This window comes from Brachyistius frenatus, unplaced genomic scaffold (genome assembly GCF_029030835.1).
Source record: "Brachyistius frenatus isolate BFR_SWC_R1_liver_20210118 unplaced genomic scaffold, ASM2903083v1 Contig_283, whole genome shotgun sequence".
Classification (NCBI taxonomy): Eukaryota; Metazoa; Chordata; class Actinopteri; family Embiotocidae; genus Brachyistius; species Brachyistius frenatus.
This window is the reverse complement of record NW_027210882.1, coordinates 408068-434835: the sequence shown is the minus strand read 5'-3', so window position 1 is coordinate 434835 and position 26768 is coordinate 408068. Positions and strand designations below refer to the sequence as shown.

At 42.8% G+C, this 26768-nt stretch overlaps 2 protein-coding genes across 4 annotated transcripts; both read right to left on the bottom strand.

The window, feature by feature from the left end:
• Positions 1–3603: 3603 nt before the first annotated feature.
• Positions 3604–13452, bottom strand: tmem184ba (transmembrane protein 184ba). Of its 2 annotated transcripts, XM_069722175.1 has the most exons (10): positions 13425–13452; positions 13295–13345; positions 10967–11200; positions 10033–10198; positions 6638–6728; positions 6321–6488; positions 5896–6065; positions 5593–5787; positions 5296–5322; positions 3604–4807 (listed from the first exon to the last, which is right to left on the bottom strand). In XM_069722175.1, the coding sequence occupies exons 3-10, from the start codon at positions 11198–11200 to the stop codon at positions 4587–4589; spliced, it is 1272 nt and encodes a 423-aa protein (XP_069578276.1). In that variant the 5' UTR covers positions 13295–13345; positions 13425–13452; the 3' UTR covers positions 3604–4586. The 2 variants fall into 2 exon arrangements, with proteins under 2 accessions (XP_069578276.1, XP_069578277.1); XM_069722176.1 differs by lacking the exon at positions 5296–5322.
• Positions 13453–14951: 1499 nt separating this feature from the next.
• csnk1e (casein kinase 1, epsilon) lies at positions 14952–25777 on the bottom strand. 2 transcript variants are annotated; one of them, XM_069722189.1, is made up of 11 exons: positions 25668–25777; positions 24017–24115; positions 23752–23862; positions 22422–22570; positions 20056–20284; positions 19588–19758; positions 19303–19451; positions 19015–19213; positions 18739–18884; positions 17574–17639; positions 14952–16360 (listed from the first exon to the last, which is right to left on the bottom strand). In XM_069722189.1, the coding sequence occupies exons 2-10, from the start codon at positions 24090–24092 to the stop codon at positions 17607–17609; spliced, it is 1263 nt and encodes a 420-aa protein (XP_069578290.1). In that variant the 5' UTR covers positions 24093–24115; positions 25668–25777; the 3' UTR covers positions 14952–16360; positions 17574–17606. The 2 variants fall into 2 exon arrangements, with proteins under 2 accessions (XP_069578290.1, XP_069578291.1); XM_069722190.1 differs by having other exon boundaries at positions 14952–16357.
• Between the last annotated feature and the right edge of the window lie 991 nt (positions 25778–26768).

Here is a 26768-nt window from a genome sequence, read left to right as displayed (position 1 = left end):
GTGGTATATCACATTAGGTAGTATATCACATTAGGTGGTATATCACATTAGGTGGTATATCACATTAGGTAGTATATCACATTAGGTAGTATATCACATTAGGTGGTATATCACATTAGGTAGTATATCACATTAGGTAGTATATCACATTAGGTGGTATATCACATTAGGTGGTATATCACATTAGGTGGTATATCACATTAGGTAGTATATCACATTAGGTGGTATATCACATTAGGTGGTATATCACATTAGGTGGTATATCACATTAGGTAGTATATCACATTAGGTGGTATATCACATTAGGTAGTATATCACATTAGGTGGTATATCACATTAGGTGGTATATCACATTAGGTAGTATATCACATTAGGTGGTATATCACATTAGGTGGTATATCACATTAGGTGGTATATCACATTAGGTAGTACAGTATATCACATTAGGTGGTATATCACATTAGGTGGTATATCACATTAGGTGGTATATCACATTAGGTAGTATATCACATTAGGTGGTATATCACATTAGGTGGTATATCACATTAGGTAGTATATCACATTAGGTGGTATATCACATTAGGTGGTATATCACATTAGGTAGTATATCACATTAGGTGGTACATTAGGTGGTATATCACATTAGGTGGTATATCACATTAGGTAGTATATCACATTAGGTAGTATATCACATTAGGTGGTATATCACATTAGGTGGTATATCACATTAGGTGGTATATCACATTAGGTGGTATATCACATTAGGTAGTATATCACATTAGGTGGTATATCACATTAGGTGGTATATCACATTAGGTGGTATATCACATTAGGTAGTATATCACATTAGGTGGTATATCACATTAGGTGGTATATCACATTAGGTAGTATATCACATTAGGTGGTATATCACATTAGGTAGTATATCACATTAGGGTATATCACATTAGGTGGTATATCACATTAGGTAGTATATCACATTAGGTAGTATATCACATTAGGTGGTATATCACATTAGGTAGTATATCACATTAGGTAGTATATCACATTAGGTGGTATATCACATTAGGTGGTATATCACATTAGGTGGTATATCACATAGGTGGTATATCACATTAGGTGGTATATCACATTAGGTGGTATATCACATTAGGTGGTATATCACATTAGGTGGTATATCACATTAGGTATATCACATTAGGTATATCACATTAGGTATATCACATTAGGTATATCACATTAGGTAGTATATCACATTAGGTATATCACATTAGGTAGTATATCACATTAGGTAGTATATCACATTAGGTGGTATATCACAGTAGTTGGTATATCACATTAGGTGGTATATCACATTAGGTGGTATATCACATTAGGTGGTATATCACATTAGGTAGTATATCACATTAGGTGGTATATCACATTAGGTGGTATATCACATTAGGTAGTATATCACATTAGGTGGTATATCACATTAGGTAGTATATCACATTAGGTAGTATATCACATTAGGTAGTATATCACATTAGGTGGTATATCACATTAGGTGGTATATCACATTAGTCCTTCCCTGGACAGGTTTGAAACCCTGCATGTAACATATTATTACAACTATTTTGACAGGCTGAGTGCTTCTCATGAAGAGTCAGTGGATAAAAACCTACATGAGACATAAAAAAAAACCACGAGGTAACAAATACAAACTACATCTTTAATTTTTTTCTTTAAATGTTCATCCATTTGACATGAAATATATCATCATGAGCAGCTTTATATAATACAAATAACTATAAAAGAAAGTTATTGGAAAAAAAACTCGTTTCTCTTTTGCTCAATTTTTACAGCATATATGGCTATTTCAACACGTCTACTATTCCTCCTGCAGATAGCACTTGAAACTTTTATGTCCAACATTAACGTCAGCGATACATACGACATAGGAAGAGGATGAAGAGTGAGAGTGAATTATGGTATTGAAATAGAAAGTTTTTGAAATATCGGGGGAAGGAAGCTGCCAGTCGGAGCTGCAATGCAACTGAAACCTCAGTTTCATCATGACTAAAAATAATTCGGTTTGTCTAAAAATAGGCCGCTGCTCCTGTGCACAGACGTGGCTCCTCTCCTGGTTAAAACTAATAATGTATCAGGCAGAAATAAAGAGGAGCAGTGACCTCTGTGGGAGGCTGAGACATGCGTCTGCGCTCTTGTGAAACACAAAGATAAAAAAAAAAAAAAAATTTAAAATTTAAAAAAAAACAAGTGACCGATTTGTGACTGAAACGAAGCATTGAAGTGAGAAACTGCGAGTATCCTCACATCCGCTTCCACGTGGCCCCCTGGTGTTCGTACAGAGCTACTGCACAGCAGTGAAAGTGCTTACAAGTAAACACGTCGGCAGACTCCCTATGACTCATTCAGATGACTCAAAAACTCCAATGATGAGTACAAAAAAAAATGTTAAAAAAAAACAAACAGCTTTCACTGTGGTGACAAAATATTTAAAAAAAAAAAAAAAAAAAAAGACTTGCCTGGAAGAATCAAAGCGCATCCAACAACAACAAACACAACACTGTCAAGTGTATTAAAACATTTTGACTGATATTTTCCCTTATTATTATTAATAAGACCTGTGTAATGTGTGAAAAATATAGTTAAACTGGAGACCTTGATGTTCATGGACACGTAGGTGGATGCATGTTCTTCATCGGTTAGAGGCAAATGAGAATATTAAGTTGTGAAAGCACAAAATTTGTCAAAGTGAAATTAAAATTCATTTGAATTAAAACAGAAATGAGTCATCACGTTTTGCTACGGGGTGAGAATTTTTGGTTCTCTCAGTTTATGTTGGGACTGTAATTTGTAGAATTCAACTTCGACTGTAAATCAGCCAGATGGTTTTCTAGAGCGATATTGGCGTATCGGTATCTGGTATCGTTATAAATAAAACCATTTTCAAAAAACAATGCGACAAATGATGCTTGAGGTAAATTAGGAAATAGTTCTATTTGTGTTTTGTTTTTTTAAATAGTGATTTCTAATCATTAAAGCCCCACTGAAGTTTATTGTTTCAGTTTACTGATGTCAGTTTGGACATTCAAATGTAAAATATCCTGCCTCAATTACATATCTTTGTTACAAGTGTCCATGTTCAATAACCATATTTAAGAGGTCACTGCAAAAAAAGTGTGCTTATATAAACTGTAAAACCAGTATCGACTATTGGGGGAATATCTATATCAATATTTTTTATGTCGGTATCGGACCCAAAAATTCAGCAACAGTCAGGTTCAAGTAATTTAATCGGTCCAACATCTGTGTCGGCAGGCACTAAAATGGCATTTCAGCACTCCTTCTGTTACTCTGTGACTCTCCATCTCTGGGCCCGTGAGGCTTCAGATGCTTTTTCCATAAATATATCCCAAAACCTTCTTTTTTTTTTTTTAATCCTCTTAACAAACAAGACAACCAAACACAACAGTCAGTTGATAGAATTTAAATTTAATCTAAGCTTCAACATTTGGTACAAACAGAGTAAATGTTTCAGGTCCACGAATTGAGAGCAGGCATCTAAAGTTAGCTTTAACCCATATTCCTCTGCCCCCCCCCCCTCTATCCATCTGACCTACATTGTGTCCTGCAGAGGTCTCCTATCCGGAGTGAAGCAGCACGAGCTTTAATCCCAGCCATTCGAGTAACGCCCCAATAACACCAGTGTAATCCTGACCAGGATCTGCTGCTGCTGTCGCCCTTCACTCCTGCTGCTCACTGGAGCACATGTACTGTATAATCTATAAGCCGCTCTGCCTCTCTCTCATCTGTAACGTCAACATCAATAACAACATTGATCCACGCGGCTGGCATGTTTTCCCTTTAAATTCACCCTCACAGTGCTGCGATGGACGTCCCGACAATAAACCACCGCCGCCGGTCTCTCCAGTTCACTGGCAATTAATCACCACATGTGGAATCAGAAACTTCGAAGCCCGTTTTTCATGACTGCGCCACGAGACTGCCACAACACTGAACCAGCTTTGAAGCACACTTCATCTTTTAGCAAACCAACTAACTTGTTAAATTTTTACACATGAATATCTGAATAGTCTTTTCAAGTCTGCAAAATTAACAGTTCAAAATGAAACTTTAATGAGAATTTCCAGTTAAACTTGAAGTTCGTGTCGGCTTCCTTAAAAAAAAAAAAAAAAAAAAAAAAACGCCACCGGCAGAGCATTTAAACTCCAAACCAATCCAGAACGAACAAATAACTTCAAGTCGAGTGATTGTTACAGACGAGCTTCTGCTCCAGCCAGAGAACCGAGAGTCACTACGTGGAGCTGAGAGTGACTCACAAACTTTCCAAGTTCAACACCAAATCACCTTCAAGTGTTCCAAACAACACGCATTGGGAAATGTGAACGCAGACAATGTTCACGTGGGAAGGCCCTTTAGTTCACGATCAGTCTTTAAAAAAAAACAAAAACAAAAACAGGAAAAAGACAAACACACGACTGTCTAATCAGCCGCGCGCTGAAGAGGAGCGGCTGCGCGGAGGGATGAAGGCCATTAAAACGTCTGTGGCGCGTCAAGAGCTAGAATTCGTCGTCCGAGCTGAGCAGGAGGGTTTTCTCGGAGTCGCCGCGGGCGCCCACGGCGCGGCAGACGGCCGGCGGCGCCCCCTGCTCCAGCGTGGACTGCTGCGTGTACTGCTGGTAGGCCGGGGAGAAGTTGTGGATGGCGTCCTGGACCATGTCGCCCGGGTTCATGGTCTCCTTCAGGCTGCTGGAGATGCTCTTCATCGGGGCGCAGCGGCCTGAGGGAGAGGAGGGACACCAGAGAGTCAGAGAGCGTTGCGTTTTACTGTCGAGGGAAGACAAAAAAAAAAGGAGTCGAACATTAAGAAGAGGGTGGAGGGGGGAGAGGAGGGGGATGTGTGAGAGTAAAGAAGAGGGCAGGGATTTAGTGCGAGGAGAGGAAATAGAGAGAGGAGTAAAGAGGCATCGGTGATTTAGAGGGAGTCGGACAAAAGGGAGCAAGACATGGGAGGCGGGGGGGGGGGGGGTGATTTACAGAGAGGAAGAGCTTCACGCGGCATGTGAAAACAGGAAGGAGCTGTAGAGAAGAAAGTGAAACAGGGTGGGAATGATTTAGGAGAAGGAGCAACACAATGAAAAAGCAGCTGGAGTCGCAGTTTAGAAAAAGAAAACGAAAAAGAAGAGAAACCGGTTGAATGTGTGAAACACGGTGAAACACGCGTTACGGGGAGATTGTAGAGGAAACATGGTCAGAGTGCAAACCTACCAAACTGTCCATATGTAGGAACAGGTCCTTTATGGGGCAGCAGAGGAGAAGAAGAAGAAGAAGAAGACACATAGAAACAGCAAAAGAAAAGGACGCATGAACAGAATAAAAAGGGACAAAATAAATGGAAAAGAAACGAACATGGAGAGAAGTAACGAAAACGAAAAGGATGAAGGAGAAAATATGCGTTGGAACAGATTTAGATGAAGACTTTTCCTTTTGTACAAACAAATGTTTTACGACGCTTACAGTAAACTGGCGTGATATTTACAGTACACCTCGGACCCCTTTCCCCACCTTGTGAATCCAGACTCTTGTCCATGTAGACTCGGTACGTGAAGGCGTGTCGCAGGGCGAGCGCCGCGAAGAACATCTCGATGCAAATGATTAAGTTCTGGTAGCCGGCGGCGACCGTTCCCTCGCCGACGGACACCTCCGGCGAGTTGATCTGGGGGATGGCCCCGCACTTCTCCAGGATGGCCAGCAACATGCCTGACAACAAATACATAGCCAGTTTAGTGGGCGCACAACGACCTTCACGGGCTTTTCGAAAATAATCCAAGTCGACCGAGAAGTAAACGGAGCGCGGCGTGTTCTTACCCTGCCAGAAGGAGAGGAAGATGACCGACTTCACCATGAAGAACTTGAGCATGGGGCTGTAAGGGCTGAGCAGCTCCCGGGTGGCGAAGTAGAAGAGGAAGAGGGCGTACAGAGACAAGCTGACGGAGATGTTGTTGATGATGGTCACGTACAGGTAACCGCCGGCAACGCTGCGGAGGGAGAGAGCGACGTTAATACGAGACGGGGTTTGCGCTGACCGTCGGCCGGCTGAACTTCCCATCCGGAGGTTAGAGTCCCAAACTGAAACCATCCAGAGAGGAAGGCGACGATCAGCAGTCCACGTGTTGTGGAAGCTGTGGAAAGCACCCGGACACGTGACCGACGCACGTCATCCGCTCGGGTCAAAGATATCAACGCGAGGGTTAACGCGGCTTTAGCGAGCCGACCTCCCCGCCTCGCCTTACTTGAAGTCTCCGTCCTTGTATTTGCCGTAGGCCTGCAGGATGACGGTGATGGCGGCCATGAGCGGTTTGACCACGCAGAACTGCAGAGTGGCCTGTTTACAGAACCGCAGGAAGCCGATGGAGTAGGCCTTTCCTCTGAGACAGCAGGTCCCGTACATGCAGCTGGACCTGAGGGGGACAAGCAGCAGGTTTAGGGTCCGCGTCCTTTTAGTGTTGATTCAGGAGCTGCGAATGAAAAAGCGTCCGCTACTCAAACGCGGGTTGAGAACAAGTTGTCTTAGAGACGGATCCTTCAGCCGATCGCATCTGGAACTCACTCGATCGGCTTCCCTCGGATCTCGGCCATGATGGCGCTCTCTCCTCCCAGGTATTCGTAGCACAGGCTCAGGAAGTTGTAAATAACAAATGCTGGGGACAAACAAGGAAACAGGTGACAGCATTGTTATTTTCTGTATATGTACATACAATGATAAATATTTAATTTGTTGTTGTATTTAATTCGTCTTGACAAAAAAAAACATCCAACGGTGAGGAAAACAACTTTGCTGCTTGCGCTCTCTAGATGAGAGTCACACTGTTCAGGTGACAGCAGCTTTTAGCTATTAGAAACTCAAATTCTTGACAGTCACACGATCAATCGTGTCATGTTGTTGTTCATTAGATAGAAAACATTAAAGAAATAGAGGTGGCGGCGTGTCCTGTCAGTCCCTCTGGTGGACTAACTACCCAATCTATTTACATTTGGTCTCATTAGAAGTTGAAGTGTCCAGCCTCTAGTGGTCCTCAGAAGTATTGCACTTACACCATGATTCATTTTTATGAACAGTCTACGGTCAAAAAATGAACATACAACATACAATAACCTGATAAGTTTTAGGTTGGGGTTGTTTTTTTTTGTGCATATAAATCTGTGACTTTTACTTCTTATACATTAAGTGGTAATGTTACTTTAAAATAGAAGATGAAAACACACAGAGAGAGAGACACACACACACACATTTCCCTTGCTGACTGATATCCACCAGGCTCCTGCGCCCGGTGGATTATCTCTCCTCGTCGCTGCTTCAGAACGAAGACGAGCGAGGAGCTCAGAAAAAACACACGACCGGACTAATCCCGTTAACCCCGGAGGAGCTTCCTAACCCTCTGTGTGCACACGCATCCTCTCACAGACAGGATTTGTGTGACTGAACAATGGCGGTGAAATAAGGCGAGAGCCATGGGTGTTAATCAGTGTGTGAATGTGTGAAAATGTGATATATTTTGGGTATGTGCTGTAGTTTGTGTTTGTGGGGGAGGTTCAGGGGCGTGTGTGTGTGTGTGTGTGTGTGTGTGTGTGTTGTGTCACAATACAGGTCTCAAAGTAGATCTCAGCTGAACAGAGATTCTTGTTACGTCAGCCCTCTGCAGCCGAGATATTATATTCTCCTTTTCTTTCTCTGTCCTTCCTGCACCCACACACTCAACACAACCTTGTCGCCGTCTGACATCAGATGCCTGTCAGACAACACTCAGGTAGAAGGTACCGATGTCTCCGGCTTAAACACGAAAGCTCGCTGCCTCCAGAGCCGAGTGATGAGAACTGGTTGATCTGCTTCGAGTCTCTCTCTCTCTCTCTCTCTCTCTCTCTCTCTGTCTCTGTATACCATTGTGCTCTTTCCCCTTGTCCCCACGGACACCCCCCGTCAGCAGTTGCCACGGTGATACAGTAGGCCCACATACAATGAGAACGGTAACTTTTGGAGCAAGTTAGGTTGAGAGAAACTCATTATCTGATGCAGTCGGTCTGGTTGATGAGGAAGATTTGCGAGCGCGCAGTTGCCATGCAACAGGTCGTTCATCCTTACTGAGGCAAAGATCTGGGCAGGGCTCAGCAGCGCTGTAGGAAGAGGACGGTAAACCGGAGGAGCAGAGGAGGCAGAGGAGGAAGAGGAGGAGGAGAAATTGGAAAGGTACTGAAAAGGATTTGGATAAAAGTGACATGGAAGCCTGGAGAAAAGAAAACAGTGGAGGGAGGGAAGATGATGATGATGAAGAGAGAGCCATCTGTATGAGGAAGCAACATCACGACCGCAATTTTGACAACGTCCCTGCCAGAAGCAGAACCATACAAGGACGTCCTCAGTCCACCTTCAAAAGCATGTGACATCATCAGCTTACCAACACAAGACGTGACACACGAGCCATCGTGAGCAGACCGTTTCCATCTTCATCGTGACAATTGACTGAGTGGAATGAAGAGAGGAGGCAGTCGGCTGCCTTTCACCACTTCTTGCCAATTTAAGATTTCAATAGTCAGACAATCAAAGCATCAAGCAGCACGTGTTGTGTCGGCGTCACCCGTCCGCTCAGAGAAGCTGTGAGCTCCCCACCTCCTTCAGCTTTTCTGACTCTACACAAATAAAGTAGGTCGACCTCGAGTGAGTGTTAAAGTCATCCGGTCTCCACTCTGTGGGTCCATGTTTGGATTTCATATTTCTTCTAGAAGCCGTTTGTCCTAATGCAGCCAAAATGATATCCAAACCTAATGTCTGATATATACACACACACACACACGAAGATGTTTACATTACAGAAAAGATCTAACGTAAACTAAAGCTCATGGTTGGATGCCTCCAACAAGAAGTTAAGTCACAGTTTACATCCATGTCTGTCCACTCTTATTGAACACAAAGTTCTCGCCATAACGGAAGATGATACTTCCAATATGAATGTTTCGGCAAAGATGCGACAAACTATAAACATGGCTGCTTCACACACACACACAGAAGATCTTTCCAACCATCACAATTTCAACGTGGACATCCAAGATTAGTGTCACCAAAAGTCTTCTTTTCTGTTCCTGAGTTCATGGTGTTAAATCATAGCCACAAAAGTGTGTTAGCAGAATATTTTTTAAATACATGATGTCATCACTTTATCCTATTAGAAATGTGTGTATTTATTTTTCATATATTCATGTATAAATTCTTTGGTTATGACCTGCATTGTGTGCCAAATTTGAGGGAAATACACTAAATATATACAAAACTTTTACACCCTCAGTGCACAAGCAGAAAAAAAGTCCGTGGTGAAACCGTGAAATGTAAACATTGAGAAAAGGAATAAAGACAGATATTCTAAAATATTTGAAAATAAAACCCCACAAATCACTAAAATCCTCCAAGGTTATATCAGGTCTCATTTAAAGCCTCTCTGTTGACGAGAAGAGCGTTACAGCTTCAATAAAAAGAGATCACAATTAACCTAAGCGTCGCTCTTTTATTTGCTGTCTTTTTAAGTTGAAAATGGTTTCTGCTACTAGACAGCATCAGAGTGTAGCAGACAGGTAAATACAGCTTCAGTCTGCCACAGAAAAGGCAAAAACTCTAATACGGGTGAGACGGCACTTTGTAAAATAAACATCGACTTGTACGGGTGGACTAATCTGCTGTGGACGGCAGGGCAGATTATTCATCTCCAATTGAATTTGATCACAGCGTGTTTCAGCAAATCAACTGGAAGAGTTGCCCACAAAGAGGTGAAAAGGATTTACGTCTGTAAATTTATCCATTAATGGGATTTTTTTTTTTTTTTAATTTTTAAAAGTCCCATTAAATGTGTGCATTTAACCGAGACATCCTGGTGGAGCATGACTCTCCATAGATCCCGGGAGGGACTAAAACCCTCTCAGCATGGCACAGACAGGAAGAAGACAAAAACACGTCCTTACCCTCGTAGCAGTCCCTGACGGTGTCAAAGTACACGTAGTACTGGTCGTTGGTGAAGAAGAGGAGGCTTAGCCAGGAATCAAAGGCGTAGATGGGAACGATGAAGAGGATCCGCACGATGTGGCGCTGCTCCCTCGGTGAGCTGTAGAAGCGGAGGTGCATGTAGATCTGGGACACACAGAAGAGACATTTTAGACATTTTAACAGATTAAATGTCCAAAATGAGACTTACGTGAAGCAAAACTGACTTTCTACGCAGTTTCAAACTAGAAATTGGGAAAATTATAACATTAAAATCAGAACATCAAAATAAAAGTGTATAGAGCTGGCTTCATTGGTAGTAAAATATTCCCCAGCTTTGTGTCATGAGTGAGAAAAGCTGCTTCCCTTCTCGTACAATGAGGAATATTTCTATATCAGCAGGCTTAAATGCTGTAAGAAGATAAGGCAGCAGAGAGTCTACGGTTTGCGGGCGGAGCAAAGTTCTCGAGCTTTAAAAAAAGGATTTTTTTTTTTTAAAGTAAAAACTAAACTGTCAAGTAGTTTTTTCACGATGCATCATTAATGTCCTCAACACTCACCCGACATCATCTCACAGGAATGTGAGAGAAAAAAAAAAACAAAAAAACACCTTCCTACACCAACCAGTGAAAAGAAGTCTCACTTTGTGTGTATTCACGCTCTGTCTCACAAACACCTGCCGAGGGACGTTGCCAAGCAACCCCCGGCCCTTCTCTGGGCCTGAGCAGCTGTGTGTGTTTGCAGGATCGCATCACCTGTGCATTTTAACAACACACACACCTGCCCGTCTTCTTCATGAGCACCAAACAGCCGGTGTGCTCATTCAAACCCCCCCCCCCCTTCTCCGGCTCGGTCAATAAAGTACGACAGCCTAAGTCACACCTCCTCCTCTCCGCCCCGATGGGAAGCTCTTACCTGGTGACAGGTGAGGATGAGTGCGGTCCACACAAAGAAGCCAGACACGGCCTGCGCTGCTGGCGTCATCAGGAAGATAGGCTGGTCCGGGCCCAGCAGTGGGGCTTCAGGGAGCCAGGAAATATTGGGGCCCATCGGGACTGCTGTGGGTGGGGGGACGGGTGCTGCAACAAGAGGGGAGTTCTCCCCGAGCCTCTCGGAGAGCGGCACGTCTCGCCTCCACAGCCTCAACATCTGGAAGAGACGCAGAGGCTGTCAAACATGCACATTTGTACACACCTTGTTGGACAGAACAGGAGACATATCAATGTGTGTGTGTGTGTGTGTGTGTGTGTGTACACATGATGGTATCCACTGAATCTCCTCTCCAGCAGAGACTATACAGTGACACAATCCATAAAAGTATGAATTCTCATTTCCACCAGTAATCATCAACCTGGAATATAGATGACGCACTCCGTTATCAGTGTAACAGGAAGACAGATAGAGGACAGACGCGCAGCACGTCAAGAATGTTCTGTTTGTCTAATCATTACAATGCTATCCGTGTTCAACTTTGTGGAAAATGAAATTGATTTTTGCGAGTGCCTCCGTCTCCCCAGAACAAGCCCGGCCATCTACCATCCAGCACTGGATTTAAGTGGAACGTGCGAGTTTGATGTCGTACACCGAACAAATAACGAAATGTAATTTAGCTTTAAAGCATTCTGGTACTTTAGGGCTTCACTTATCCCTCTTTGTCTGGCAGCTAAACACTGACGCAAAGTGATGAAACTCAAAGGAAAATGTTATTTGATTTACAGGGCTAATGACAAAACCTGACATCTCAAGCTGAATGTTTTCAATTTTTGAAATTTTCTGCAACTCAACCAGCCAACTATCCTTGGAACTAAAACACAGATTTGACCTCAATTATTTTGTAAAAAGCATTGAAAAAAAAACAAAAAAAAACATTTTCCATATCTGACCAGAGAGCCAAACAAGAACAAGATGTTCAGGACGATATGAACAAAAGCTGCGATATATCTATCTGTATCTACAGCTCCTGAAGTTGACTTGACTTGAAGTGGCCAGAAGATACGTTACATAAGCAGCAGCTGGCCACCGTCTCCAGGACGGCAGCCGTGTTCTCGGGGTGTGTTTGTTCTTGTACGCTGACAAGACAGTTATCATGCGAGACTCAGCTCGGGGGAGACGCAGATCTCGACGTTGTGAAGGTGGAGTCACATACTTTTAGACAGAAATAGAGATTATAAATGATATGAGTGGGCGTGAATGGAAAGGACATAAACTGATGGGGAAGGAGAGACAGTGAGAGACGGTAGCCTTCGGTCTGACTTATCATCTCGTCTGCCAGAGTCGCTCGGCAACCGAAAGTCACATAGGACAGAGAGCAAACAGCAGGGACAATGACAGTCTGACATAATGACAGACAGACAGACACACACACACACACACACACACACACACACACACACACACACACACACACACACACACACACACACACACACACACACACACACACAAAGCACCATTTAGTTTCTCCACAACACTAATTACATTTACCTCTACTGACGTAATTTAAGGGTTCAATAAAATACATTAAGCTGCTGCTTTCACGCATGTACGTGAGACAGACCAGTTAGGGTTTCCGCTGGTTGTGTGTGTGTGCACGTGTAACCTGTGTGTGTGTGTGTGTGTGTGTGTGAGAGAGAGACAGAGACAGCAGGTCATTTGTATTAGTTTGCGGGCGATCAGCAGATCCACATGTCAACAAGAAGTGAAGGCATCAGCAGCCACATGCACAATACCAGTGACAGTGAAATGATGCTGAAGCAATGGGACATCTGTGTGTTTCATTTGAAAGGCAAAAAAGGTCAGCGTGCACACACACACACACACACACACACACACACACACACACACACACACACACACACACACACACACACACACACACACACACACACAGGTATAATATATGAGAGAGGAAGGGGGGGGGGTCAGGAATAAAGCAACAGATGGAAAGGGGGCGATGGGGGGCAGACAGGGTGTTTATCATTCATAATAAGTAATAATATGGGTGATAGCCGGACTGGATTACGCTAAATCTTATTTATCAGAAAACCACTTCAAAGCTTGGCCTTTGTTTGTTTTTGCCTTTAAGTCACCACAATAACAGTGATTTTATCATGCTGCTCTGAATAATGAAATCTGATTTGGGTCAATCTGGTTTAACAAGTTTGAATAATGTGGAAATGAGGCTCATTCCAAGAAATTAACCACAAATAGCGAAGTTTATAAAAAAAAAAAAACCCCACTCACCTCTGCTAAAAGTTAGTCACAACAACTCAGCGATGAACTCGAGTTGAAAACCTGAAATTTCGAAACACGTTTGTTAGTCGGGGGGGAAAAAGTGTTTAAAGGAAAGTATTGTTTTAGCAACTAGACTCACCCGGTAGACTGGCTGCGGCTTTAAAAAAAAAAAAAAAGAAAAAGAAAGAAATCCTCCTGATCTCCGTCAGACAAAGTCCTCGACTGGAAATAACTCAGAAACGGCCTTAATTCCTGGTCAGAGCCGCACCGCTGCACCCCAGACATCCATGTTGAGCCCTCGGTGGACTGCCCCGTCAACACCTCCACCACAACTCACCTCTAAAGTTTGCCTCTCACGTCATCAAACTTCTGCTCTGTCCTTTTATTGCTCCCGTCTGTCGGTTTAAAACGCCTAAAGTCGTCGTTTCGGGAGTTAAACCAGTGAAGTCAGTCATTCCTCTCGGCTCCTCTTTCTCCACTCCGGTGCTTCAAACCAATCCCTGCCGGATTAACTGCAGATCGGGCCGGCCCCGCCTACTCCTGCGAGGACGAGCCGACTCAGCCAATCACAAACCGGTTACCATTATCAAAACGGAAAGGGGCGGAGTTTGTGTCCCAGACACTGAGTTTGCGCAATTCTATTCTGGATCCAGCGCCGTGGATGACGTACAAACTGCCCTCATACACTCCGTGAATGATGTATTTTTTTATTTTTTTTGCAACTTCCTGTCCTGACCGTGTCGCCAAATGTGTGGGCATTCACCCTTCATCATTTAAAACTTCTTCTGAGCTTTATTTGACTTTCGTAAGGATTGTCGAAGTTTCTCAGAGGGAACTTTTTCACAGCAAATATGCGACCTGTCTTGGCAGGTATAAACATGACCATAATCTAAAAAACAACAACTCCCATTTGTAAGTAAAATTCATGCTTTCAGAATGTTACTTAAGTTAAAGGTGCAATATGTACGATTTTTAATTTAAAATATCCTAAATTATCCCTGCTGCAATGAAAGAATACAACTCAAGGAAATCTGACCTTTTGTACAAAACACAATGACACACGTGCTTAAATTTCATTGCTGGCCTAGAAATAATGCATAATTGTAAATATTTATTCTTTATTGTTATATATTTACTCTAAATTACATACTATATTTCTATGTTGATCATATTTCTATTTTTTTCTAAACTTATGCTTTAAAAGTTTTTAAATCCTCGAGCGCTCTGATCAGTTTCAATTTTATATGAAAATATGACAAATATTCCATGTAGTCTCCCAACTGTAAAAAAAAAAATGTTTTCGGTCACATATTCTGGTCTTCGTCAGTGGACAGAGTTTGTTCTCCTTATCACAATGAGACTGTGAAATAGGATTAAAAACTTTAGCAAAAGCTAATAAAGTGTTCTTTGAATAAAGATTTTTTTTTTTTTTTTTTTTTGTAGGACAATAATGAACTGCCAAAAAAATATTATTCAAAAAGATACATGAAAGCAACAATCCTGAAATGTAATCACGTGTAAAATAATAGTTTAGGGGTTAAACACCAATATTATCAAATAAATATTAGATTAAAATGTACAAAAGTGAATGTGTGTTCTGTGTGAAATTATGAATATGAATAGTTAATTATTACCATCAAGTGAAACACATTATTAGAAGTCAGAATAAGCGGTGTATATTTTTATTGAATCAGAAAATATACACAAATATTATAGTAATAAAGTTGAAGCATGGTCAAGAAATGTACAGGACATCAGTCTTGTCTTTGCGATCAGTGACATCCATCCGTCCTGACAAGCCCGGGTCAAAACATCCGTTTTTCTCGATCACACAAATATGAAACAAGAACCTTTCTGTCATTGCCCGCCACAGTGGAAAATAAAAACACACACCGCTGGCAGACTCTAAAGGTCTCACTTTTTGTCCCAGGGATGTCAACGGTACTCTTCTCTCCAGCCCCCATCTTTTAACAATCTGTCACATTCTGGCAAAAGATATCTACACATTTTACAAGTCATATAAGATTTAAAAAACAAAAAAACAAAAATAAAAATGTAACACCAGACTTGCTCACCACCAAGATCTTACAACTTTCTCAAGTCTTTTCATACCTGGAGTTACAAGCTGGACTAAGGCTTCATCATATCATACAATCCTCTTCCTCTTCTTCTTCCTCTCCCTCTGGTTTCACATTCAGTGAGTGTGTTTTCACCTCGGTAGGACAGCAGCAATGGTGCTGAATAATAGAAACTTTAAACTGACGAAACATCCCCTGTTGCACTTCATCAGCGGTCCCTTTTTCCTCCTCCATGCTTCCTTTCATCCGACTCTCTAATGCAAAGCTGAAGGCAAAACGAACACTGAAGACAATGAACACAGACGGACACATTTACTGACAAGAAGCAGCCTCGCTCCCAACCACAGATCACATCTATTCCCTCCATCTGATCCTCTCCAATGTCATGTTTAAGCATTCTCCTGTCTCATCTATTGTAGGCCTGGATACACTTTTTGTTTCGTGTTCATCTCCATGGTTGTTTACATATTTATTGATAATAAAGAACACCATAAGCAGCAGATGTAGCTCTCGAACATTAGCAGATGGATATTTTTCGATTTAATCACAGGTGTAAATCACAGAATAGTTGAAATTTAGTCCATTTTGTGCACTTTGATTTTTTTTCTTTCTTTTTTTTTTTTTTTTTTGCAAGTTCAGCCTCTGAGTCGATGGCAGGTGAGTATGAGTGAAGAAGGGGCGGGGCCCGCGTATTGTTTTTTTTTCCACCCACCTCCCCCTTCTTCCGGCCGCATCCTGAAAAAGCAAGTAGGTTACCAAACGGTTCCAGCCCAGAGTCTGTTTTTCTCTCTGGTTTTTTCCATCACCTCAGCAAGCTCTAACACCGGGCATGCTCACACCGCATACTGACAGACACACGGACGCCCTCCATCCCCCCCGTTACAGGGCCTGCAATGCCGCCTCCTCCTCCTCCTCCCAATCTTCTTCTCCTCCTTCACTCAGTCATGTTTTCATTCATCCAGTTGAAAAGTAAGGGGTATCTGATACCCTGCAGCTGCTGAACCACAAGAGACACAGCAAGGGAGAGAAATGTTACTTTTTGGGTTAAATAATTGATCTCATACTTTTTGCTGTGACACTAATAAGTTCAGTAGATGTCTGTGATGTTTTGTCTATTTCAGTTTGTTGTCTTACAAGGTTTTTTTTTTTCAGAAGGGCTTAAAAAAAATATATAGCCAACTAGTTTGTGAACGCTAAAGCTACATCCACACTAATAAAAGCCATTATCAAATATAAACGATCTCCATCCCTGTGAGTGTTTTTGCACAGTTTCAGTGCTAAACTCCATTCATACTAACACACCTGAAAAAGGCTGCGGCATGCCACCCGAAACCAGTCATACACTGCATTTTGTCGACCGACTATATTGTGTGACCTGCGGTGTTGGTTAGGTTCAGGCATGAGAGAGAGATGGTCAGGGGCGAAATATCAGGCTAGGTCACAGAATCTGATGAGTCACCAAATGCAGTGCAACAAAAATCCATGTTGAGCTAATATTGCCGCTGGACACAGAAAATCCTCATTGCAGCCTCCTGCACATGTGGGCAGTAGTGGCATCATAAAATGCAGAATTCAACTGCACAACAGCTGCTAGCCTAAACAACGAGGTCAGCAAAGTCTGTAACTCATGATCCATGTTGAATTAAGTGCTGGTAATCACTGCCGCTGATCTCTTTTCTTTTCTTTTGGAAAAGGGTCACGTGATAGGGAAGTGACGAATGAGGGAAGTACATGTTGAGGCTGCTAAAACCCAATCAGGAGGTGAGCGTGGGCTCCAGTGTCATCATTTGTTTTCCGCAGACTGAAACATGATCCTGGAGTTTTTAAACCAAAACCGGGTCGGGAGCGTCTCCATTTTAGAGGCTCAAAAACACCAGAAAAGTGGAGACGAAAGGCATGAATGTACCAAAAGTTACTGTATGCTTTTAAAACAAAAACATGTAAGCGTGGCTATAGCTTCTGTTTTATAACCGCACATAACTATCTTACTCAATGAAAACCCTGTTTTGTGAGTTCATTACATTTTTCAGAGTGTGTAAATTGAGGCTGCTTTTGGAGAGTAATATTCACTCAACAGGGAAAATATTAACTTTTTATTTTTGGAAGAAATTTAATCAAAAATGGTGTTTTATGAATAATAATAAAAAAAAGAATAGAAATGTATCTTAATGAAGTGTGTGTGTGTGTGTGTGTGTCAGACGTGTCCATACCTGTCACTGACCTGCAGGCCAGCGAGGAGGAACTCACTTTGCCAGATGTTCAAATGGCACACTGACCTGAGAGTGGAGGGAAAATACATTTTAAATTTAAATTTAAATTTAAACTGTGAGTCCTGTGATGCCGTAACACTTCCACGACTTCCTATTTCCTGATTCAAGCTCACATAGTAAAGGTGCGGATGAGAAAGAGCAGGCTGTAAACTGAAAGACGAGTAATAAAGGTATCGATGCGCACTTCCTTTATTAAAATGTTGGCAGTGAACAGTGTAAACGGAGATTATAATAGTTTGCTTATTATCTTATTTTTACAGTGTGTGTAAGATTCTTTGAATTACGGTGTAAAGACGCAGAAAAATCAGTCTGGACGTTCAGAACGGCTGCTGTTACTAAATGTAGAGCGGCTGTGGGACACATGGAGTCTGGTGGCTCTTCTGTGTTCACATCATATCAGACTCTCAAACTGCACAGGAACAAAAACTTCATCAGAATGTGCGTTGGTCCACAACACAAAACATGTTTGTCTCAAAATAACGGCTCAAAAATTGCAAGATGCCTCTGTTGGATTGTCAAAAAAAGGAAGTCATGAAACGGAGTAGGAAAGGAGACAGTGTCCACGTAGCTGTTTTGGAACCAGAAGTGACCTATTATCTAAATAATGATGGGATTATTTTTAGATGGACCACCAGAAAAATAATAAAAAGGAGTGCCTTTAGCAAATACATGACTTGTGGAAAAAAATTCATAGATTTTGTATTTCATGAGAAATGAATGGGAGTCTATGGATGGAGGCTTTGAGTGGCCCTCAGTGGTATTGCAATTTAAGGCGCTTTTATACAATTTAAGGTGTGTGTGTGTGTGTGTGTGTGTGTGTATATGTATAATACATGTATATTATATATATTTATTTTATTATAAATAAATAAAACAGTATATGCTTTCCATCTTCACCAGTTTACCTTTGCGTGTTAGCACCCTGAACTACATGATCTGGGAAGCATTACTATCAGTAGCAGAAGTTTTATGCCGGTCCGTCCCATTGGCGATAACAGAGTGTTTGTTAGCACCGTGTTCGTATCGGTTCGATCTCTTCTTGACAAGAAGCCTCTGAGGTTTACAACAAAGCCTCACCGAACCTCTTAAGTCACAATCTTCCCACCTGTGATGGAGTGATGCGTGATTGGTCGAGGCGTGCAGTGAGGTCAGAGGAGGAGACGTTGGCGGGGGCCCCGCGATGAAGCCTCATGGCCACCTTCCTCTCTCGCTCCGCTCGTTCTGCTCTTCCCACCTGAGGTGAGCGGTTACCTGCACACACACGCACGCACGCACGCACACGCACACACACACACACACACACACACACACACACACACTTAAGTGAAAGCCTTGATTCTGTTTCTGTTGTAAAGCCTCCAGAGGGAAACAGCATCCTGACCTGACTGCTGGACCCCCCGTGTGGCCGGGTTGGACGGAGCGGCGTCTGCCTCGTTCCTCACTCTGTTGGCTGCAGACACGTTCGGACCGGGCGGCAAAGCTCGACCTCCGGCTCCTCTCTGTCCTCCCCCCACCCGCTCCTCCCCGTCTTTTCCCTCCCTCCTCTCCCTCTCCCCGTCCTCTGCTGTCCTGCTGGCCCCCTAAAAACACGGAGGGAGCCGTACAGGTGAGGACGTGTGCTGGAAAGATGGAAAGATTTTTCATCTCCGAGTTTGAAAAAGACACTCACAAACTTCAGCATGTTCCAGTCGAAGACGTAGTCGTAGGAGAAGCCCTGTCTGTGGAAAAGGTTCCTGAAGAGCTGCCTCAGGTAAGAGTAGTCGGGCTTGTCATCGAACCGCAGGGAGCGACACAAGTTCAGGTAAGTAGAGAACTCAGCTGGGAGACAGAACAGAGAGAGACGAGGACTTTAAGCAAAGACGGGTGACGAGTCTGAATGAAAAACTGTCCGTCGTTGTTTTTCTATATTGTGTCCGATTACCGAGGTCAGAATCAGACTTTAATTTGGACTCACAGGGGTATCCCTTGCAGAGCATCTCGATAGGGGTGGACATTTTCTTCTCGCTGATGCGTTCATACTTCTGCCTCTTGGTGGCAGCTTTGAGTCCCTGCCAGGGCAGCGAGCCCAGGTTGAAGTACATGAGAACGTAGCCCAGAGACTCCAGGTCGTCTCGTCTCGACTGCTCTGTGGACAAAAAGACAGAAAGGACAGAGAGGAGACAATAAAATGGTAATAAAGTTAGACGGAGAGGAGGAGGCACATAAAGGAGGTATAGAAGAAGAGAGGAGAGGAGAGGAGAGGAGAGGAGAGGAGAGGAAAGGAAAGGAAAGGAAAGGAAAGGAAAGGAAAGGAAAGGAAAGGAAAGGAAAGGAAAGGAAAGGAAAGGAAAGGAAAGGAAAGGAAAGGAAAGGAAAGGAAAGGAAAGGAAAGGAAAGGAAAGGAAAGGAAAGGAAAGGAAAGGAAAGGAAAGGAAAGGCTTACCGATGCCCAGATGGGTGTTGATGGAGGCGTAGCGGGCAGTGCCGGTGAGGTTCTTGTTCTCACGGTAAGGGATGTGCTGGTGCGTTCGGGCGTCGCGGTATTTCTTGGCCAGGCCAAAGTCGATGATGTAGACCAGGTTGCCCTTCTTGCCGAGCCCCATCAGGAAGTTATCAGGCTTCACATCTCTGTGGATGAAGTTCTTGGAGTGGATGTATTCAATCCTGCTGATCTGGAGCACGGAGACAGGGATGACACCATATTTCCATTGTATTGAAGTATACAATAGGTTGTTAGGTTTGGGCCTCATGTTGGGCCGCATGCTATGACTGTGAGTTTACAGAGACTTTAACCTTTCTTGTTCATTATGGAGAATCAGTTGAGTATTATTTGAAAGTGTGTAATACACGTGTGAGTCTACTAGAGGATACAGTGTCAGTGTTACGTTTTGCCTCGCGTAGGCATTAAAAGTACATGTATGACCAGTTCTGATACACAAATCAGTGTTTTCAGTTTTTCTAATCTAATCTTGGTGAAATGTTGGATAATTTTAACATTTTTAAATTAAAACCATGTGAGAAGTTTAGAAGTTCAGATATCTGAAATGTGACCTTGACTACACAGATTCTTGTGAGTCAGAAAACAAAATCACTTTAATTTTTAAGTGTTGTAATTTAAAAGCTTTATTATATCATCTATTGTGTCAAATCTTTAAACTGAAACTAACTAAAGCTGTTAAATGAATGTAGGCAGTAGAAAGGACAATATTTCCCTGTGAAATGTCGTAGAATGGAAATGCAGTTTACTGCAATATTTCAAACGTCACGAGTGACCTTGAATGCACCAACAAGGAGTTTATTTTTAAACTGTTTTTGCTGTAAACAATAATTGCTTTACTTTTATTGTTTTATTATTGCTTACGGCACAAGATCGACATTCCTGTTGGATGATCTTTGTTTCATTGTAAAAGAAAAGGATGTCAATGACTGGCTTTAAGGTCGAAGAATATACTTTATGTCGTGTCATGCTTTGGAAAAGACTCAGTCAGTACTGTGAAGCAAAAGTAGCTTAAATCCTCGCTGCACATACAGGTGCTGGTTGAGTAAACACTCAGTGAAGGGAAAAATAGATCAACCCTAATGTTTCTCACAGTTTTATAATTAAAGAAAATATAATAGCAAAAGCAATCGAGCAGTTATTCCTTTTCACATAATCAACTTCCTCTCCTGGCCTTGACTGGTAGAGTTGTAACTCTGAGAGGGACTTTATGTTGTGGAGTGTTTGGCCTAAAACTGAGCGAGTTTTAAAGTCTCATTGCCTGGTGAAATAACAGCTGATTTATTGGTGTTGATCAATGACCCCATCAGCCTTTCTGCAGATAAACATTTTATGTTATTGGGCCGTCAAAATCTTGTCCCTTTGGGGGAGAGGAGACCGAAACGAGACGAGAGAGGAGAGATGTTACCCCAGCAGCAGCGAGAGCGATTCGGGAAGAAAGGTCAAAGTGGCCGAAGAGAAAGTGGGACGAAAAGAACAAACGTGCCGACTGAAGTCCAAAGAATGACATAGGAGGGATTAAAACGGCTCGTAAACGACACCTCGGGCTGACCTCCGCGGCGAGGATTAGGCCGTCTTGTGGATCGTCTGTGGCCTAGATTGGAGATGACTTTTATGGAGGATATAAAGTGGATACGCTTTGTCTCACGCCAGGAAACACGCTTCAGAGGTTTAGATGAGAATTATTCTCAGATTTCCAATGATCCATTTAGTTCCAGTCTAAAAATAGTCACATCCCTTTATTGAAATCTAACTTCCCAGCCTGAGGTCAGCTTCAGTGCAGAGTGTGTAAACAAAGGTGAAAGTTTAGACAGCCGTAGGCTTCTTCAAAATGACTGGAAATAAACAATCTAGTATGTACTTTTCAATTACCCCAATCATCAGCGTTAATCTGTTCGTCACCCTTTTGGCCTTGAGGAGCCCCTTTATAAATACTCAATGAATCCCAGTGGTGCTTCCATAAAAGATAAAGGAGCTGCTCTGCAGTATGAGCTCTTAAAGTGATTAGTTACTACAGACGAACTGTGAGGAGACTATGGCCTCTGGATCCCAGAAAAAAACCTTTATGAACTCAAATGCGGTGTAGTGTGGACTGCAGTCAGTCAGTCAGTCAGTCAGTCTGTCTATTAAAGAGGCTGTCTGTCTATTAGAGTGTCTGTCTGCCTGTCTGTCTCTCTGTCTATTAGAGTGTCTGTCTGTCTGTCTGTCTCTCTGTCTATTAGAGTGTCTGTCTGCCTGTTTGTCTCTCTGTCTATTAGAGTGTCTGTCTGTCTCTCTGTCTATTAGAGTGTCTGTCTGTCTGTCTGTCTCACCATCTGGTCAGCCAGCAGCAGGACTGTTTTCAGGCTGAACTTGCGGGAGCAGAAGTTGAACAGGTCCTCCAGACTGGGTCCCAGCAGCTCCATCACCATGACGTTGTAGTCGCCCTCCGCTCCGCACCACTTAATAGACGGGATCCCCACTGGTGGGAGGGCGAGGAGCGCCAATCAGTGAATTAGGACACAGATTTATTTTGAATAACAGTAAGACTGAGTTTACATTCAGCAGTTCTCACTGATGCTCAACTTTTTTCACAGTATTTTTTGACCTTATATTTTCAGGACATCATTTTTTTTTTTCATTTCAATCATTTATTCATTGCTTACTTCCCTTCTTATTTTTGTATGTTTTATTACTATTTATTGTTCCTGCTCCTCCTACTTAGACTACTGTCCCACTCACTATTACAGTGCTCTATTACTTTGATACTTTATGATAATGCTCTATTGCTAATGTATTCATATTAATGCATTTTTGTATTTTATATTACATACAATTTCACTATTTCATATTTTGTCATATTGTATTATATTATATTACATTATATCATAAAATATTGTATAGTTTTCTTTTCAATTTCTGTTGGAACAATTTCATACATCAACATAAAGTGTAATGTTGCTACTTATTATGACATATCATATATAATAAACTCATATACATATCTTGTATTTATAAATCATACTTATACTTACGTATAATAAATTATAAGTGACACATAAATCATGGCTGAGCTGCACTACTGCTTTTCTGGATTTGTTCTGCACAGAAATTTCCATTTCCAATTAAATAGTGTAAGGTATTGTAATGTATTATGTATATTTTAATGTAAGCTCTCTAATTTCTCTGATATCTTATTTTGTATTTATTTCATTTAAATAATTCTGCTATCTTTTCAGCTCATCTACGCGCTGACATGTGAATTATACTCTGGAAATCAATAGTCTTGTGTTCTGTATCTTATCTTATATCCATCATTGATATGAAAGGGTTTAATGGCCCTCAACACTTCTCAACACCACCTTCGTGTTTCTGAATGAACGTCACTGTCAACAACCTCAAACTGAGTTAGATTTTCATTAATTCCAGTCAAGGGTGCCTTTCACTGTCCCTGTATGACCCTGAATAGACCTCAGATGCCCTTAAACATCCTGAAATGCCTTTCAAGGTCTCTAAATGCGATGCCTCTTTAAAAAAAAAAACTGTATTCATTGTTAAAACCCCTCAGTAGCCGCAAAAAAAACCTTTACTGCTCCCCAAAATTCTTCATTGCTCCTCAGTACGTCCTGACAAAACCTTGAAGTCCTTCTCAGTGCTTCTTACCTCCCCCCTGCATCATTTTGTAGATCTTGCTCTCGATGTGGAGCTGTGGATGTTTGGTCTTCACACATTCCAGCTTGATGGCTACTTCCTCTCCTGTAGCAATGTTTGAGCCTGACGGGAGAAACAGAAGAGAGAGGTGCAGGTACAACACGTCAGCAGCCGGAAATTAGGAGACACGTCACAGAGATCACAGTTTTCAAAAAGTGGAAAACATGCGAGATCGTTGCAGTTTAACCAGGTGTAGTTAAAGTGTGAGAAAACTCACCGAGATAAATATCTCCAAAGGATCCGCTCCCTATCTTCCTCCCAAGGCGGTACTTGTTCCCCACCCTCAACTCCATGGCTGGCGAGCTTTTCAACTCACTGACAGTTTAAACACACACACACACACACACACACACACACGCAAAGCTGTCATCAATCACTGCTGATCAATAGTGTAAAAGGACACTGTGGTGCAAAGCTGCAGACTTTAAACTCCAAACTGCCGTATCGTGAGAGAAAACACAAGTGGGAGCTCAGGGAAAAAAAAAAATCGACAGGAGAGATGAGAGAGAATGAAAAGTGAAAATTACCGAGCCAAAACAGTGACATAGTGCAAGCCCGAGTTGAATCACTGGAACAAGGGAGGAAAATGTTGCTCACTTACAGCTAGAAAGTGACGATTTGTGGCCAAAGCAAAAAACATTTCTTTAAACACAGAACAACGCTGCTCCTTTCGGTTTAGTTGTGCATGAAAGGAAAGCATCCTCTGAAGATGCGGCATTAAAACAAAACAACAACAATGTGGGCCGATGAAGTGTTTATAAAGTGCATGGAGGGGGGGGGGCAGAGATGAACAGAGCGTGTAGTTGTATAACATGATTTCTTCTAAGCTGCATGGAGGGGTGTGGATGGGAGGGTGGAGGTGGATCAGCATCTCGCACACTCTTCCCAAAGCACTTCAAAAGGAGTCTGGTCCTGTATACAAGTGATTTACATAAACTCCCCGTTTTCTGACTGGAGTCCCCTGACAAAATTTCGAATGAGTCATGTTTTTCCCCCCCTCTCACCCGAGCCCCTCTCTGCCTGCACAGACTTGAAATATGGGGGACAAAACGATAGAGGTGACGCTCTACAAGCCACTTTGACACTGCATTAATTGCTGACTAAGTTCTTGGACCTGAATACACCCCATGATCCACATCCACCGTGCAGGCAAAACAAGGCAGAGCAAGCCACTGCTGCACATTACCAACCCCCCCTTTTTTTTCTTTTTACATCAGGTCTCCAGCTCATTTTCTCTCTCAGCCTCACAGAGCTGACCAGTGTTACAAAACTGAGACACTATTGCAGCAAAGCACTGCAAAAAAAAAAAACAACAACAAAAAAAAAACAGGCAATGCGTGATATTTTCACAGAGAACACTTCATGCCGTTACCCCAGATACCACCAAGAGTGCAAACGGGGAAGGTGCTGAATGCATAAAATAAATAAATGAATAAATAAATAAATAAATAAACCCACATCCCTCGCTGACCATCAGATGTGGTAATAATTCCCATAACCGCACCCTCCACACAGACAGGACCTCTGAACAAGCGCACTCCCTCCGCCCCAACACGACTCTATTTGGGCTCGCACACACACACACACGCGCGCACACACACACACACACACACACACACACACACACACACACACACACACACACACACACACACACACACACACACAAGCCTCCAGACACCTTGACTAGCCAACATACATCACCACAAACAAACACACACACGTCGCCACCACACCACCTCCTCCACCTCCTCCTCCTCCTCCTCACCCCCCCCCCCCCCCCCCCCCCCCCCCCCCCCCCCCCCCCCCCCCCCCCCCCCCCCCCCCCCCCCCCCCCCCCCCCCCCCCCCCCCCCCCCCCCCCCCCCTGGCTCCGTGGTCGCTCCGGCGGCTCCGTCTCACTCAGGACCCTGGACAGCGACGCACCGACGCGGCTTCGGACGGCTCATAACCTCGGAGATCAGTGACCCGAACCCCCCCCCCCCTTTTTTTTTCCCCCCCTCGCACACAGTTCCCGAAAATAAACACAAGATCCAAAAAAAAAAACCAAAAAAGTAGATGTGATCCGAGCCGAGCCCTGCGACTCTGGAAGATTCTCCGTGTCACGAGAAAAACGCTGGAAAGTAGACAGTGAGGCGCTTCTCCCTCTCCTCCCTGGCTGCTCCTCTCTTGTCTCCCCCTCACACCCTGCCCTCGCTCAGTTTACACCATTGACAATATCAATGATGTCATCCACAGACTTGCAGAGATGCCCGGATTGTCTTAAAGCCGCCGCCGCCGCTGCAGGCATGAATGAAGCGACGCCACCAGCGTGCAGCACGCTCACTTCCAGCAGCTGTTGTTCACCACTCATCGATCTCAGACTCATTGTTTGAAGTCAAAAGCAGAAATATAAGACGATACCGGTTTTATTGTCTATGCGGGCTACAATGCAGAACATGCTAATGCATTGACCCAGTGTGCCGTCAACCTGCCACCTAGTGGTTGTTAAAAACTCTTCCTTAACATTTTTTTTTTTTTTTTAATATTTTTTTTTTTATCGCACTCATTTGAAATTAACCTGCAAACTTTTTCAAAATAGCAGTTACGAATCTACCGATGAAAACAACATCTGTAAAAAAATAAAAATAAAAAAAAACAACGCTTCATAAAAGGAAAGAAAAAAAAAACCCACAACCAACAGAGGCTTAATAGTGATTGATTAATAAAGGTTATGGGTTTGTTCTGGGTACAGAAAAGCAGCGCGTATTGGCAAGAATGTGGCAATACGATACACATCGTGATACAGGGGTTGTGATATTGGGATATTGTTATTGGGATATTGTGATACAGTATAAATCGGATCTTAGAAAAAATGCCAAAGAATAAACAACAACCAACCAAATCTCTAAAAATCTGAGGAGCAAATTGACCTTTTTAGGCAATTGGATCATGGCACAACTAATTGGGAAGCTTGTGTGTGTGTGTGTG